General features: G+C 36.2%; 1 protein-coding gene across 1 annotated transcript in view; it reads left to right on the plus strand.

Annotated features, from left to right (window-relative positions):
- The window catches only part of TRIO (trio Rho guanine nucleotide exchange factor), a 267208-nt gene that overhangs the window by 76611 nt on the left and 177072 nt on the right, over positions 1-13525 (plus strand). Inside the window, exon 2 of the mRNA XM_026673423.2 lies at positions 9131-9205. Within this exon, the coding sequence (XP_026529208.1) occupies positions 9131-9205 (75 nt within the window). The remainder of the gene's footprint in view (positions 1-9130; positions 9206-13525) is intronic.

The raw sequence follows: 13525 nt of genomic DNA on the forward strand, positions 1-13525 counted from the left end.
GGTCACGTGATCAAAATTCAGATGCCTTTCGACTGACATATATTTATGACGGTTACAGTGTCCTGTAGTCATGTGATCACCTTTTGCTACCTTCTGACAAACAAAAATCAATGAGGAAGCAAGGTTCATTTGACAGCTGTGTTACTAACTTAACAACTGCAGTGATTCACTTAACAAATATGGCAAGGAAGGTTGTAAAATGGGGCAAAACTCCCGTAGCAAATGTTTCACTTAGCAACAGAAATGTTGGGCTTGATTGAGAACTACTGTATCTGTGCAAAAGCCTGTGCATTTTTATTCTGTATAATAATACTGTTGCCTCCTGAGTTCCAGAGTAGCTTATAACTTTGTGCTGCTGTTGTGCGGCATATTTCAGATTTATAAAAAAGAGGTGAAGTGTTTCCTATACAGATGTAGACAAACTGGAGGAAGTGTGCCAGACCAAGGAAGCAAAAGGGTTAGCTAACAGATTGCACGTAGCTATATGCTGTGCTGTAAGGATTTTGAATAGGAGGTTTGCTTTTTCTTGAACTACATTAGGAGTCACATTTGCAGTGAAATTGATGTGCAGTGATTCCTTTTCTTCTTTTCCTCCTAAGCATTTCCTATAAAATTCTAGTTTGTTTGGCTATTAAATTTAATATCATTTTCTAACAGGAGAAAAGAGGTAAGTCAAAGTGCAGCAGAATTAGGTTGGAATTTAGAAAGTGTTGTTGTAACTAACTGAATTGTATAACAAACTGCTAGTTGATCACAAAGATAAAACAAATTAAGCAATTGTACAAGGTCAGTTATTGGAAGGGAGTGAGAAAATGCAGATGCCCTATTAACTAATGCAACAATGGTTCATTTTTATTTTCCTTTTAGTTAGCAAACTACATTTTTTTCTGCTAACCGTTTGATAAAATTTGATATTTAGATGTGTGTATTGTTAAGCTATAAGTATATCAAATGTACTGATTGGTGGGATTGGCACAGAATATTAGTACATGCTGGGGGAATAAGGTACATGTAATCATTTTAGGAACTCATGTTCCTAAAGATATCATGTTCAATGTTAAGTTATACTCAGTACAATTTGCTTCACAAATACCACTGCCTGATGTAACATGCTCTGAATTTCAATATGTGTTTTTGTGCTGCATCACTGTGAACTGATCTTTGTTGCAAGTTCAGTATATGTTCATCAGGAACGGAACAATTAATCATATACTTTTAACTGGCATACTCAAAACAAGGGGAGGAATATGTGCTTGAAACCTTAGAAATGGTTAAGACACTCTTCAAATCTTTTTAAAATTCAGGGAATCTGAAATGTTGATGAATTCTGCCTTTGGAGCTCATGGGAAAGCAAGTGGGCTTTGAATTACACACTTCTGGTGTAGCATATTATGTACCCGGAGTTGTGCTGTGCTGTGACTGCTTGCTGAGATAACTCCTTGGATCATTTTCCAGAAATTTTGCAGAGTGTACAATGTAGAATTCTGACATTTTAATGGCATTTGTACCTTTTGTGTTTGTAATGAAGATATGATATCAAGTGACATAATATTTTAGGAATAAAAATTCAAAACACTGAATCTCTTAAATTTCAAGAAAATCATTGCATGCTTTGTACTATTTGTGTGTGTGTGTGTGTGTGTGTGTGTGTGTATGTGTATGTGCTCATATATGTGCCAAAAGAGAGAAAATAAACTGTATCATTAAAACAGAGAGACACAAAACTGATCTTTAAAATTACATGCATGAGATTTTCCCTCAGGTTTATCACAAAGCAATAAACTTGGTTAAATCACAGTATATTCCTGTTTTTCAGTTTTAACAAAAGGTTTGTTACTCATTACCTTGAAGTTTTAAAAAAAGTAATTTTATTGGGCTGCTTGAGTATGATGCATTTTTTCCAAAATATGCACAAAAGATACGACACTTATATAGTCCTGTCTAGAAATAATTCCAACCACAAAATAGAAATACATCTGTTATTGTGCTGAAATCATTGGTAGCTACAGTAGATACACAGTAATGCAGTGATTATTAAATATATAGAAAATATCTAATTAAGACATTTTAAAGGTGCAAAGGTTGTGATCAAGCTTTATTGATTCTATTACAATATATTATAAAAAATAAGTACGAGAAAAAGAAGTAAAAGAAACCAAACCACCAAATATAATCAAATCAAATAATTTCACTTCCATTATTCTTGCTTAAATGATGAGAAAGCCCTATTTTGGTTTACGATTCTGATCATTTGGTGGCTTATATCTTACTACATTTGTGGTTTCTTAGAAAGAGGAAATGAAATGATGCACACAAAAAGAGCAGTGGAAATTATTCAGATTTGGCCCAAGTACTTGTTTCTCTGAGGGACACCCATTATTCTATGAAAATCTTGTTGAACAGGTCAATTTAGACTTGCCAAAAGTATCAAAGATGCTTTGTTCAATCACATAACATAAATTCTTGCGCATGGTAAATTCACAGAATGCAAAGACTCGAAGAATACTTCTCTTTCTTTTTAAAATAAAACTCTGTCCAAGCAGGATTTCAATAAGTCACCTCTCTTCCTGAGCTTCCCAATCCAGTTTCTATTTATTTATTTTCTGGGTTGCCTTGTCTTTTGCAAATCCTCTGAATACTGCAGTCACTGCAGTGAAAGAAACAACAGTAGCAGGAGCTGCAGACTGCTCTGATTTTGAAAAGATGACATCATCTCTATTAATGTGCGGTGCTGAGAATGCCTGCTTGAAGTGTGTGTAAGTAGAGATTGATGCAGATATACACAGTATTATAGCTCGGTGCATATACACAGTGATTTTTGAAACCCTCAGGGTTCAAATCTGAAATATAATGTTCTCATTTTGTTATCTCCCAAAAAGAAACCCTGTGAATAAACTAGATATATGAATATTCTTAAGATGAAATAGACACCTTTTTTTCCTTTATTTCTGAACAATTAATCCACAATAAGAGGCAAAAGATTACTTTTGAAAAATTTTTATTAATTGCTGAACTGGATTGAAATTCTGGGGTTGAATCTATGGCGGCCTCGTAAGTGAGCTTGAATTTTGAATATGTTAAAAGGTTGGTTTTTGTTAAAATCCGTTTGATTATTGTGACACATGTAATAGAAAGTATCCATTCTTTCACAAAGGACTCCTATTTTGTTTTGGTTCATGTGTACCTCATTAACTTTGCTATTAAAAAGGGAAATTCTCAGATTTTGTTAAGCAATTCCCCAGTTGCTGACTATTTTAATTGAAGAACAGAAATGAAGCAGGTTCTTTTTTATGTATAACCTCATTGAAAAGTTCCTTGATTGGCTCAAATAATTAGATGAAAAAGGAAATAATGAGGGGATTCAGGTAATATAGTGGTTAATGTTTTAATCGGGAGATGAAAAATACAGATTTTTTTTGAACCACTTTAGTTTATTCACACAAAATATTTGCTACCCATTAGTCTACCTTGAAAATGCTTGCTCATTCCTTTGTTGAATTAAACCTGTACTGATCTTATCCATAATTATGCTAAATCACAGGGCTCTGTTATAAATTCTCTGTGTTCACCCTGAAGTTGCTCTGGAAGTTCTTTCGGGGCAGTAATAAGTATACATGATTGTAATAGTGGTTTCAATTCCAATGGCAAAAGACCTAATTAAATACAGGACATTACTACTTTGTTTTGAACTACTAAATATGACACTGAGAGCAAGTTTGGTGTAGTGGTTAAGACTCTAGGCTAGAAATCAGAAAACCGTGAGTTTTAGTTGTGGATGAAGCTAGCCTGGGGGACTTTGGGCCAGTCACTCTCTCTCAGCCCTAGGTCGAAGGCAAGTTGACAAGAAAACTGCCTAGACTTGTCCAGGCAGTTGCCTGGAGTCAAGACATAGGCATACATACATACAGATTAAACATGCACATTATACATACAAAAAAAAAAGATGTTAGATGAAAGCTGTAGTAAAAGAGTCCCCCATATTGAGCTTGATACTTAATTCTAAAAAAAGTAAGTATTAAGAAACTAGTTTGCCTAGGTCAGTGCTTCCCAAACCTTAGTAATTTACCCCAAATTGGATAATAGTTTTTCTTTTAGTAATAACATCAACCCATCAGGGACATTTAAATTGACTTAAATATTGTCATGCATACTAAAGTATATTCCAACATTTCCTAAAGTTTTCCTATTAAGACCAAAATCAATGAAATGACTAGTAGTAATTTGGTGAAATGTCATCAAATTCCATGATGTTGTTTTTATAATATAATTCTCAAGTTACAACCATTCATTAAACAACCATTTGAATTTATGATGGTGCTGAAGGAAAGGATTTAATGACAGGCCTTGAAATTCAGTAAAACTTTCTGATAAAATGATTTTGGGTAATAAAGGAAAAGGTTTGGGAATCACAGACTTTGATCTCCTCCTAGGTGGTTTTTGAACTTTCAAATCTACAGTTCCTATTCTAGGTTTATCTTGCTTAGCTATCATGATCTCTATATGATATTATAGAAACACATTAATGTCAATCAAAAGAAGTGTCAGTGCCAATTTAATTATAAATTGTGCAGTATAAATAAGAGTTTGTAAAGTACAATAAATCAGAGAAGGTATATTCCTAGAACTAACAATTTTTGAAATCAGATTGATAGAAAATGCATTACATTATTGCCAAATAATGGCAAGTACCAGAACAATTGATCTATTTGAATTTGGAGTAGTGAAAGTAGCTGGTAGGGGAACGAACATACTTGGCTTTGAACTGCAGCTATTTTTGGATTTTTATCCCAAACTCAGGATCAAACAATATTTTGTTTTATTGTTTTGAGAGTTCAGACATTCTTCAAAAAAACTTGGTGAGTGCATTAGTGTAATGGTCTGTGGTAATGACCTTGGAAATGGGGAAAACTGATGGTGCCTAGGAAATGATCAGATAACAGAGGCCATAGTCCACAGCTAAATAATGGCCTGAGAAAGAAATTCAGAAAGGAACTTCCCTAACTTCTTGATCTGTAAAAGAGACTGTAGGAGATTAGTTCTATCAAACTTAGCAAGGTTCTATTAATGCAGCCTTGCAATAAAGTACAATTAGCTCATCTGGTGCATGTATTTCCTGTTTGCTCCACCTAGGAAAACTGACAATTAGCCAGTAAAACAGAAGGTAGACTTTATATCCTTTCTCTCTTTGGCTGGAGCTAATTTGAAGAAAGGAAAGTCACTAGGAATGAAGGAGGCTAGATGTACCGTGTGTTCAGAGATGGAAAAAGTTTTCACTGTAAGTTACCTGACTACTACGTAAGTTTATTGCTGGTTTAAAAATCTGTGACAGGGCAAATTAGAATCCAGTTCTTGTAAAATTGTGTTGTTTACTTCTTTTTCAGATAGGTAATGCCTGCATTTGGAAAGTTCTACTTTCCTTTTGAGCTTTGTAGACAGAAAGCCAAATAGAAAACATGTATGTATTAGAAAGAAGTCAACTACTGTTAAGGTGTTGATGGGCTATGTTGATGGGCTATGCTTGATAAGGTGTTTGTGCAGGCAGAACAGGTTGCAAATTTGTGCTTAATTGTTGCATCTGTTGTTGGTTATGGGAATGTTTAAAACATTTTAAGTACTTTTTAATCACCCCAGTTGCCATTTTTTAGGATATTGAATGGTATATAACAGGGATCCCCAACCTTTTCGACGCCGCGGCCCGGTTCCGGCGTCAGCTGGCGCCGCGGCCCGGTTCCGGCGTCAGCTGGGCGCCACCATCTTTTGACGAAAAATCACTTCCGGTGACGTCACGAAGTGATTTTTCGTCAAAAAATGGCGGCGCTAGCGCTTCTGGTGAGCTTTTTCGGTAGAAATGGCTTTCTACCGGAAAAGCTCACTAAGCGCTGACGCCGCCATCTTTTGATTAAAAATTGCTTTTTTACCAAAAAAGATGGCGGCGCCCAGCAACCAGCGGCCCGGTAAGGCTTGTTCGCGGCCGGTACCGGTCCGCGGACCGGCGGTTGGGGACCCCTGGTATATAAGATTCAGCACTAATTACCAACCATTTACATTTGTGATCCCAAGACCAAAAAAAAGAAGAAGAAGAAGAAGAAGAAGAAGAAGGGGGAGGGGACAGAATATTTGGAAAATTTCAAGATTGTTTCTTTGGAACATGGAATATTTGAATAGTTTTGAATTTTGTCCTGTTGAAGATGAAACTCTAAAAAGGATTTCGTTAGAAAGTTTCCAAGGAATGTGGAACAAAACATTTTAATTTTAAGGTTTTGTGAACGTTCCTAACAAAATGATTGTGAATGAGGTAAATGAACATAAACTCTAGGCCATGCTCATGTAATACACACTAATATTATTAAATAAATTGGTTGGTCTGTAGCTATTTATACTATTGCCCAGTCCCAAAATTAAACCTCCTTGTTTCTGACTTATCCAGAATCTCCATCATTTGATTCATTATTACATTTGTGTAATTTAATTGTCTCTAAAGCTTTGATTGGTGGCTTTTGGAGTCTGTTCCATTGAGGTTATGCAGTACATGATGATAACTACCAGTTTTGTGAGATGTTCTTAAAATTTCCCATCCTAACATTCCATGCATACTTTTCACTACTCTGCTTTTGGCACACTTACTACAGTTACAGAATACTGTTTTCATTATTACTAAAATTGCAGGCTTTAATCCGTTTATGACCTATCAACTAAAGCTTTAATTGATTCAAACATAGGGAGGCCATTTAATAATTAAGAACATGTTTTTTCTCAGTGGAACTGTGTGTTAAGGGTGTCATGTTTCCTTTCTAAAAATGTTTAAAGATCTCTTTGATTACTGGAGCTTTTAAAAAACACTTAAAAATTCTTCCGGTAAGGGGTTTCATGAAAGTATCCATTGCAAAAGAGGCTTCTGGTATTTTAATGAATACAATAAGCTGTTGAAACAAACAGATGATTGCAAACCATAACTTAAAGGGTAATTCTTCTTGAAGTCTAATTCTAGATCATAATTTAAATGGGGGGAGGAGTCCTTAACTTTAGTTGTGCTCATAATATTGTTTTCATTAATTCACTTTAACTATGATGCTGCAAAATGAATTGCAATTAGGGGGGTGGTGGAATTTGGTTAGCATTCTTTTTCAGGCTCTGGATATAGAACCAGGAGGAGAAGTGAAATATTTCTGCTAGCCAGGCTCGATTACATGTTTATTTCCTGCAGGCATGTAGAAGGCTCAGTCTTATCTCACCCCATGTAAGGTAGTTCCAACTTCGATTCAGGCTGCTGCTAGTTTTTCTTATTTCTTCCCCCTAAACATGGAGGGATTGGGGAAAAATCTTAGCAGGTAAAGATGCTGAGCTTGTCATCTGGAAAGCTGATAGCCCAGGTTTGAGACCTAAGCACTGTGCATTGGGATGAGCTCCTGTTACTTGCTCCAGCTCCTGCCAACCTAGCAGTTTGAAAGCATGCAAATGCAAGTAGATAAATAGGTACCACTTCAGTGATATGGTAACAGCATGCCATGCGCCTCGACATATAGTCATGCTAGCCACATGACCACAGAAGTGTATTCGGACAACCCTGGCTCCCTCAGCTGGGTTCCTTGGCTAAGAAATGGAGATGAGTACTACCCCCTAGGCTTAGACACAACTGGACTAGGAAAGCCTTTACCTTTATCTTTAAAAAGAGAAAATGTTGGCTTTCCAGATGCCACAAAATGCTTGAGGAACTGATTGACAAGAATATGTTGATATTCTTGCATACTCTCTGTGCATTTTGTTTCACTTGTTTAGCAAATGGTGTCCTGCAGATTTGTCCATTATTGTCTTCTATCACTGATTGCAGTAGGACAGAATCTCAGCTAACTTTTTCTAACACTGATCAGTTTAGGTATGGTGCTTTAAAATCCATGGTTTGAAACTAATTTCCTTGGATGTCTACAGAGATTCTCAATCATCCAGGTCATGGTTGTCCCAAAGGTGCTTTTTTCAAGAGGCCTCTTGAAAAAAAGCACCTTTAGGATGATTTGCTTGGACCATGATCTCTGCCTCATATGCTACAACAAATGATTAGGTCCTTATAGTAAATATCCACTGCATTTTTCCAATTCAGATAATGAACATAGATTTAAATTTTTTGTGCAACATCGGACTGAATTCGTTATGATCACAAATGTCACATCCCGGGAATCAGAGCAGAAACTATGTTGAGCTATGGCTCTCTTCTCCGAGCTGTCTGAATTTAATACTGATAATTTCTTGCCCATCTCTGTATCTGGTCATTCCTTAATCTAGTCCAAAGATCTTTGAAAAATTAGTGATGGACATAAAGAGGGATTATGTAGTAAATGCCCTGAAGAGGATTGGAATCCCAAAATAAATACCTTGTAGAGGTTCCCAGAATTCTGGATGCCTTAGGAAAACCGTGTCTTGTTCCAAATAGCTGCCACTGATTTTTAGAAAATGTATACAGGTAGACTTGACTTACTTGCCACAATTAGGATTGGCAACTCTGTCACTAAGCAATGTGGACATAAAGTGAAACATCACATGACTATATCAACTTATGAAGTCAGTTCTGGCTGCAATTGTTAAGGGAATCATCCGCGGTTGTTTAATCCCAATGTCATGTGGCCACAACTTGTGACTTCCTGCCAGATTCCCCCTTGACTTTGCTTGTCCGAAGCTGGCTGTGAAGGTGGCAAATGGCAACCAGGTGATTGTGAGGGGTTGTGACTATCGTAAATGCACACCATTTGTCAGGCAGCAAAATCTCGATCATGTGGCCAAGGAGATGCTGCAAGGGCTGCGTCTTCAAAAACAGCTCATATGTCTCCTTTTGCAGTACTGTTATAATTTCAAACTTTGGCTGAATGGTCCACCGGTAAAGTGAGGACTCCTTATATCTTTAAAATGATTGTATTTCATGTTGCGATGTTGTAAAGTATACTCAGTGTATCCAGGTTTTCAAATTTCATAAAAACTTTTTCTTTGACAATTTAAATGATCAGCATTTTTGTTTTGTTTTATTCTTAGATGTGCGAAACAAAAATGCATCCTGCCCCAATAGTATAAAAAATGAGATCCTAAAATAATGGTACTGTTCCTGTGCAACTGGACTTAATATCCATTTTGTTTTTGTCTTCAGGATTTCGTAAAAATGATGAAATGAAAGCTATGGAAGTCCTTCCAATCCTCAAGGAGAAAGTTGCATACCTTTCAGGTAATAAAATGTATTTATGCTCTTGACTTGTATTACTTAGATATTTGATGAATGATCACTGACAAGTGCAATACATAATTAAGACAACTGAGTAACAATGAATATATCTTCAATTGTTTATTATATTTCTTCTGATGCACGTTCATACCCTCAGCATTTTGTCAATTAGTTTCTTCCAACAAAATCTTTAGGTAGAACTACTCAGGAAAAAAAATAGAAATACAAATGATGTAATACAAATCAGTCTTCTTAATCTCAGCAACTTTAAGATGTGTGAACTCCTAGAATTCCTTAGCATAATTCATACAACCATCATCCCTAAAACTAGGAGATGGACTCTTAACTCATATGCGTGGGTTATGTAACCAGTTCATAACATGAGAGAAGAGAGTTTGAAGATTATTTATGGCATGTTTTCACTTTACTTTCACAAATAGTTTTCTTGGTGGGGGCGTTGTATATTTTGTTGGGTAGCTTTCAAATACTCAACAATTAGCTATCATTCTTCCATGAAGTCTTTGGTGTGATATTGATTGTTTGTGTTTACCTGTTGCTGTGAGCTAAATATTCCAGAGTTATTTTGAATACTAGCGCTTAGGACTTTTATGTAAAAATAACACAAGATCTTTCTTTAAAAAAAACTTTGCACACACACCATTGCTTCATTTACATCCTTCTTTTCTTACTTCTGAACATACTATCTAGAAATAAGATATCCCTATTTCATTATCCCTTTGCTTCATTAACTCAGTGTTTTTTACCTGGCATGTTAGTTTCCATCATGCTTGGCTAAAATGGCCACTACAAATAGATGCTATAGTTCAATATATTTGGAGGGCAACACTTTGTTGGCATTTATTCCATAACATCATGTCCATATTTGAACACTTGTTTCCTTGGTATTATGTGCTTAATCCCTGCCTAGTTTCTAAATCATTGGAAAAATGAGAATGGAGAGCAACTTGTTGGAAGAAACAAGAAACAAGGAATATTGTCATGTATTGCAAAAGGCATTGGGATTATCCTGGTCTCTTTCTTTGAAATCTCTGAACAATTGGTTTCTCATGTTCATGTGCCTTTTAACTCTTTGCTTAACAGTATCACGTTGCAGAATGAAAAATGTGACATTTCTTAATTGATCTATAGTTTCTGGTTCCCAGTCTTGAATTTAGTGACTATTGGAAGAGTTCTTGTCTGCATTAGCTCACACAACATGCACACAATCTAGCTTCTGTGAACCTAGTCAAAGGGAGCTAATCTGTTACTAGCATTCTATCTCCTTTTCTAGACTCTGAAAGTAGGAATGTGAAGGAGTGACCACAAAATGGATCTGATGCACATTGTAATCACTGTTTGCTCTATTTTCACACATGTACACTTGCATATGAACACCCAGCAACCTTGCTGATCTTACTGGGAGGATCACAAAATGGGGAGAGCACAGATAATGAAAGAGGCTTAGTCACTAGATGCAGAGAAGCTCTGACTCTGATCAGGCCACTATTATGCAGGGTGTTTTTTTTAACTGTCCAAAGATATGTTCCATGCTTAATCATAAGCCTGAGTAAATACAATGTGCAAATACAATCAAATAACCTCTTTATGTAATATGCTGTGCCAGATTGGTGTTAAGTATGAAGAAGGCACATTTATTGCTTCTACAGTGATTTAGATAGAGCAATTTCTCCTCCCAGGTATAGGGCTTCCTCCAGTTTTCCCTAGCTTTCTCCACTCTCCACTTCAGCCAAAGAGAATTGAAGGAGTTAGTCCATACATCTGGAAGGCACACAGATTGTAACAAGTTGGTGTAATATATGTCTGAGAGTAAGACATACACTATGCATGGTCTCAGCCAACCAGACAATATAGTTGTGGCCTATGGTAGATTTATTTATGGTTATGTTCTCTGGCCGATTGAGTCTGGAAGTAATATATGTCCTGCATAGTACACTAAGCCGTATATTACCCAAATATGGCTGTTTGCTAGTCATGTTGGTTGGAAATGCGGGTGGGAGAGAGAAGGAAGAATTGGCACTAGCAAGCAAATGCACTCATACTTAACCATAAGTCTAAATAAACATGACATAAAAACTGGCCCTCATCCATCCAAACCTTTCCTAACAGAGGTGTTGTATAGGCTACTGAAATAATCTAGATGCATTTCTTTAAACTCTCAGGAGCTGTATAAATGCTCCTGAACAAGTACTTGGATTTTTTGTTTGTAGCTGTCACGCTTGCTGCAAGCTGAATGGATGTCTTGAGATCTGACTCAGGGATTTGGGAAAATAGCAGAAACTGGGTATAATTTCACTGTGATATTCTCCTCCTTTTTTTCCTTTCTGTTATCCCTTTACAACAATCTTCCTGTTCTTCTATTGCCAGTCTGCCCCCTCTTGCCCTTCCTTTCTTGGAATTTTGGCTGTTGTGTTTTCTTGGCCACTGGTGATGAAGGGACTCTCTATGGCTTCTTTTCTTGTGCATTTACTTATGTGTTCCAATAATGATGTCTTTGGTGTTGGCACAGTTCATGTTTAAAGTAGTCCTTTTAAAAATTTTGTGGTACCCACTCACATGCACATACATAAGAGACAGGATAACCCACAACTGTATAGTGGATAGAGCAAGAGGCTTAGAAAGGGATTCTAAATTCTTGAGCTATAAAGACGACAGTTGGGAAAATTGTACTTACAGACTTGCAAGATTCTGTTAATGTAATTTTAGAAGAAAGTAGAATTAGTGTATCTCGTTATGTTTCCTGACTGGTCTAACTGGCAAGGCTGAATCTACTGTATCTGTTAATAGTATGGACATCAGGTGAGTTAGTAAATTATGGAACAGTAATAAAAATTCCAGTTGGGTTTCATATCAAATTACTTCATATAAGAAACCAAATGCTGCCATTTTGACTGGAGTGAAAGTTTCCACTTGGGGATCAGAGCATTACTCACTGTAAACATTGCCATCACACAAACACTTCTAAATCCACATAAAAATCCTAAAGTGGCTCGAAAACCATCCTAACTGCCGAATAGCAAAACCTGACGGCCCTCTCAGCCTATGAGACTGCATTTCAGTTCTGGATAAGTAAGTTCGTTCCTTTCCATATTCCAGTATTTTGTTCTTGGTGAGAAAATGAAAACATTGATGTACTTCAGAAAAGATCTGTAGTAGTGCAAATGGGCAAATGATGCTAAACTAACTTCATCGTCAAGGGGAGAGGAGACAGCCACGTTTCTTCTACATTTGTATTTCATCTCCCCCTTATGTATTTTTCTGCTTTGTGGGATCAATGGATCACTTCTACATTTGATAATAAAGCCTCATGTCCTTGATCAATTTATATTTAGACTTTCTTATAACCTAAGTTTAAGGTTAAAATCCAGCAGAGCAGTATACCAGCATTAGAATAAATGTAAGCAGGCCTAATTGGCTGTTTTCCTAACAAATGTAAGAGGCCTAGGCATGGAACTGAACAGAATATATTATGGCTATGATTATCAGTGCATAATTTTCTAAATTGGACTGAAAGCACAGCCTTGGTTGGGAATATCATCCTTCAATCAAATGGCTTTACTGTCCAGTGACTGACTATAACTGCAGTAATAATGAAATAGTGCTCGCCCCAAGATTTCATCTTTCTGTATGTATTCCACTCCTGTTTTGCTATAAAGACTGGCTAGAATGTTTTTCCTACTTCTATATATTGACGGACATAATAAATAATGAACTACGTGTGACCCAATAAAAGATTTAAATTAGATTAAGTTAAAGATTTTACAGGATTCAAAAGAGAGATGGACTGGTAGTTCTGGACTATAAATAGTATTATACTAGCTGTTTAACATGGATTTCAAAGTGGCTTGGAGCTCCTGGCTCCCTACCTCTAAAAAGGGGATGGGAGTTCTAGATGCGCTGCATAAATACCTTTAGACTGAAACAAACAGCAATAAGCCATTCACAAGGGATCATGCAAAATAATTAATGTAGTGAATACTTGGAGGTAAATGCAGAACAAAAATAAGTCCAGATTTTCTTTTGTTTTGTTTTGCTGTTTATTTTTATGAAGAAAAAATAACTAAGAAATTTTCTCCATGGAGATTTATAATAATTCATTTAGGTTGTAAGATTTAATTATTAATAAGATGAACATAAAATCTTCTGAGCCTTACTTTACAATGAATTAGTCTACCTTATTTGCAGAAACAAAAGGGAATATTGTAAGAGGGAATATTGTGGTATACATGGTCCTCAGTTAACAACTGTTTGTTCAACGATCATTTAAAGTTAGCAGTGGTGCACAAGGAGACGTATAGCCGGTCC

Source organism: Notechis scutatus, chromosome 3 (genome assembly GCF_049901735.1).
Source record: "Notechis scutatus isolate UNSWTSFEM ecotype Mainland chromosome 3, rNotScu1.2, whole genome shotgun sequence".
Lineage (NCBI taxonomy): Eukaryota > Metazoa > Chordata > Lepidosauria > Squamata > Elapidae > Notechis > Notechis scutatus.